The following is a 4,072-nucleotide window of genomic DNA, read 5'->3' on the forward strand; positions in this document are numbered from 1 at the left end:
AAAAATAATTCAGTGACGGCAGCTAAAGTGTGTGTTTGTTAAAATTCAGCAACGTTATGTGTGATGAGGGAGAGCAGGAGAGGACTGATGGGAGGTTGAAGCAGATCAGACTGTCTGTCCAACTGATCAACTGTCTGTTTGTTTTCTGAGCTGAAGAGGAACAAAAATGATTTAAGGTTTTTTTTTCTCCTGTAGTTATGTGTGTCAGTGTGATGTAAAATCTTCCACCAATACAGCAGGAAAACACAAAATGTTCAAGAGCATTTTTAGATTTAGTGGCTCAGCGTTGATGTAGCTAACAAGCTAACGAAGGAGCCAACAAGCTAACAAAGGAGCCAACAAGCTAACGAAGGAGCTAACAAGCTAACGAAGGAGCCAACAAGTTAGCTAGCGTCGGCTCACGATAAACGTCAGAGAACTGTAGACGTGTGACAAAGCGTGCGTACGCACAAAAACTTGGCGTACGCACTTATCCACGCTAATGTTCAGATGTATCAAGAGTGAAGTGATCGTGGAAATGTGCGGTTCTATTGCTTTTGAGCCGTTGGCGACACTTAGTGGTGATGCTGGGAATATAAAAATGTAAAAAACAATGTAAAAAAAAGGTCATTCCTCAAAGTGATATGCACATCAGAGACACTGAGATGAACAATTGACACACCCAGGTGTTTGCAATCAGATGAGCGGATATAGAAGGTTACTTAAAATGGTGCAGAAGATACCGTTAACAACAATGGCAGCTTTGGACCTGTTGGAGGATATTGCCAATGGAGCAGTGCCAAGAGAACGGGTTTCCAGAGACCTCAGGACGACGACTGGATCATCAGCCGCTTTATGTTCCCGAGGGCAATTCGCTTAGAACTGTGCGCGGAGCTGCGGCCATTACTGGAACGCAACGCGGCCAGGAGCCATGTCCTACCTGTGCCCATACAGGTGCTGACCCACTGGGCTTCCTCGCTACAGGGTCATTTCAGAGGGAGCTGGCCGACCGACCGGGACTGTGCCAGTCGACAGTGAGCAGAGCCATGTGTTGGGTGGAACTATCCGAATGTCAGCCAGATATATCAAATTCCCACAGTGCAGTTGAACAGGACGACATAAACGTGCAATTTGTAGCGACAGTCGGTTTTCCTGCTGTAATCGGAGCTGTCGACTGCACACACATTGCTATAGAGGCACCATCACAAGATGGATGTGTTTATGTGAACAGGAAGCATTTTTATTCAATCAGTGCACACCACAATAGCAGCGACTCTCCGCTCAAACAGGGTGAGTTCATCCTGGTTACTGTTATCTGATCTTGCAGAGAGGGGAATCCCACCTGTTGGCCCTGTTTATGCTAATTTGCATATTTAAATTGGGGGCGTGGAGAGGGAGGAGTCTGGTACTCCCAACATGTGCGGTCAATTCCACGCTGAGTGGGATGTACAAAGGAAATGTGCTTGGATTCGGGTGTACGCTCATTTTCGTTCATCTGGATTTTTTTTGTGCGTACGCAGTTTTAAGGATTGAAGCGTATGCCAGGTTTCAGTATGAAATCCACGCAAGTCTTTGTACATGAGGCCACAGCTGCTGCAGGATGAAGTGCAGAGCCATGTTTACTGCATCATATACAGACTGGTTGGCTCTGTAGGTGATCCCTCATTTTTAATTTTTTTTTTTATGAACAGACAAATGTAACTCTATAAACTACAGGCCAGATGACATGAACTGAGCTGATCAGTTTGTTCATCAATAATAAATATGAAGTTGAACCACAGATATGATTAGATTAACTTGACTTGAGCACACTGTGTCTGTGCCATCATAAACATATATTATACTGAAATGATCAATAAATAAATCAATTAGCTGATCAACAGAGAATCAGTGGACAAACATTTTCACTCAGTTCATCGTTTTAATTCTTTTATCAAACAAACTTTCAAACATTTGCTGGATCCTGTTTGTCAGATATGAACATTTTCTGCTTTTCTCTGTTTAACATGAATCTAAATTAAATAATGTTCAGTGTTGGTTGGACAAAAAAAGGTAATAATTACAAGATTTCACCTCAGACTCTGGGAGCTTAAAAAGCATTTTTTTTCCCACTATTTATTGTCATTTTACAGTAAAAGCAATAAATTGATTAATTCCAAAATACTCATTACATAATCAGTAATGACACTAATCATTGGCTGCAGCCCTGAATATGTAGTAAAATACAGATTAAATTAGATGAACTCTTGTTTCCTGATTCACAGTGAATTTATAACTGATATATGTTGAACATTTACAGATTAGTTTAAATTTACTGGACCACAGATAATTCTGTTAATTGATTAGTTGATCAATGGAAACGTAATTCACAACAGCTTTGATGAGAAATAATTATCTTTTAAGTCTTTATCAAATAAAATCACAGACATTTTCTGATTCCTTTTGTCTGGTCGGAGGATTTTCTGCATTTTCTTTTTTTAATATTTAACAGTTAATTATTGATGCAACTATAATAAAAGAAATAAACAAATTAATGATGAAAATAATAATTAGTTTTCACCTGTAATATGTAGTAGGGTTACAGATTAGATCAGGACACACAGACCGTCTCCCAGTCTCCATACTGGTGCTGCTGGTCTCTGGTTTATTGTGACCAGTTGCAGTAACACTGGTGAACTGGACTCTCTGTTCTGGCTGAGCAGGTGCAGTCTGCTGACTAATGGCTCTGAAAGTGTCCTTCAGTGGAAGCTTGTAGAAAAACCTGAGGACAGTCTGGTGTGTAGTTCCTCACAGGACCAGGATGTTGTGGGACCGATGGAGTGTGTGCAGAGTTTCAGAGGATGTGATGTTAAATCCAGGATGAGCTTTAATGTGTGTCTGCTGCTCAGCAGTGGTGATTCTAGGTTTTATTTTTAGGGGGGGCAATAGGGGGCCAATGCTATATTTTAGGGGGCACCCAATTACTGCGTTATTTGTAGATGTAGCCTATAGCAATTTCTAGAGAAGTGTTCTTTAGTTGTACTCAATTTGTATGACTAAATATAGGCCTAACCTGATTAAATAGATCTGACAAAACAAACATGATCTGGAAAAGGTTTCTGGTAGGAACGTACTTGTAAGGCATGTACAATAATTGCTTCTTTCAAAAGCAACTCATGACACTCAAACTGATTCACAGCGTGAAGACTAATGTTAAAATAACAGCCTGATGGCTCAAGGTAAATTAAAATGATACATACATGTAAATACACACATTAACACAATGCTCTCCTCTTTTATATTAACAGTGTTGTTATTAATTTGATTTGCTCTGAGAAATGTCTGTCTGTCTCCTCTTTCTGACATTTCTGAGCTCTGCTGCTGCTGGAACAGAGACTAAATGACACCATTCAGTTGGAACTCAAACTTGGGATTGGGAATGTCCTGGCTGCTCCCAAAAATCTCTATGCAAAGTGTCTTCATTTAACGCTAGCACATTTTCCTTGTTTCAAAGTAAAAAAGAAGAAAAAAACACACTGTAGCAAGATTTCGTGTCACATAATCATTAATGCAGGAACCCCTTGATGGTTATTTACCATCGAGTTGGCCCGTTTCATCAGCTTCTCTACCGAATAACATCAACTTTTTGTCATCAAAATGTTAAATGATGAACTAAAGATAATGGCTAAATCTAAGTTAAGATAAAACATATCAGTAACTCGTTTGTGTTCAACTTACCGCATGTTTGAATTTGACACTCACGTCTCAGTGTGTCCATAAGTGCAGAGTGGATGTGAGAGAAGAGGTGTGCTTGTTTTATTTTCCAGCCGCTCCCGTCACAAACACTACCACAATACTCTGTTCACCCCGCCCCCATAAAGGTGTGCTGTAACAACCAGCTAGCGCTCCTCAAAGAAACTACCCAATGACAAGACAGTATTTCACAGGGGGGCCGAGGGGGGCCAATCAGATTCCAGCAGGGGCCATGGCCCCTGTGGCCCGTGCCCTCCATTCGCCTATGCTGCTCAGGACTCCACCTCAGTGTGTGAGTGTGTTCCTGCAGCTCACATCAAGTTACAGCTCCTTCAGCAGTGGACACACACTGTGTGTTAGT

The 4,072-nt window shown here is 41.1% G+C and overlaps 1 protein-coding gene across 1 annotated transcript in view; it reads left to right on the forward strand.

Moving 5' to 3' along the window:
- LOC103375658 (H-2 class I histocompatibility antigen, K-K alpha chain-like) overlaps window positions 1–3,457 on the forward strand; it is a gene marked incomplete at its 3' end in the record, with an annotated part of 11,793 nt that extends 8,336 nt beyond the window's left edge. The window contains exon 3 of the mRNA XM_008305976.1: window positions 3,452–3,457. Within this exon, the coding sequence (XP_008304198.1) occupies window positions 3,452–3,457 (6 nt within the window). The remainder of the gene's footprint in view (window positions 1–3,451) is intronic.
- Between the last annotated feature and the right edge of the window lie 615 nt (window positions 3,458–4,072).

The sequence above is a fragment of the Stegastes partitus genome, unplaced genomic scaffold (assembly GCF_000690725.1).
Source record: "Stegastes partitus isolate 25-593 unplaced genomic scaffold, Stegastes_partitus-1.0.2 Scaffold2750, whole genome shotgun sequence".
NCBI classification, from domain to species: domain Eukaryota; kingdom Metazoa; phylum Chordata; class Actinopteri; family Pomacentridae; genus Stegastes; species Stegastes partitus.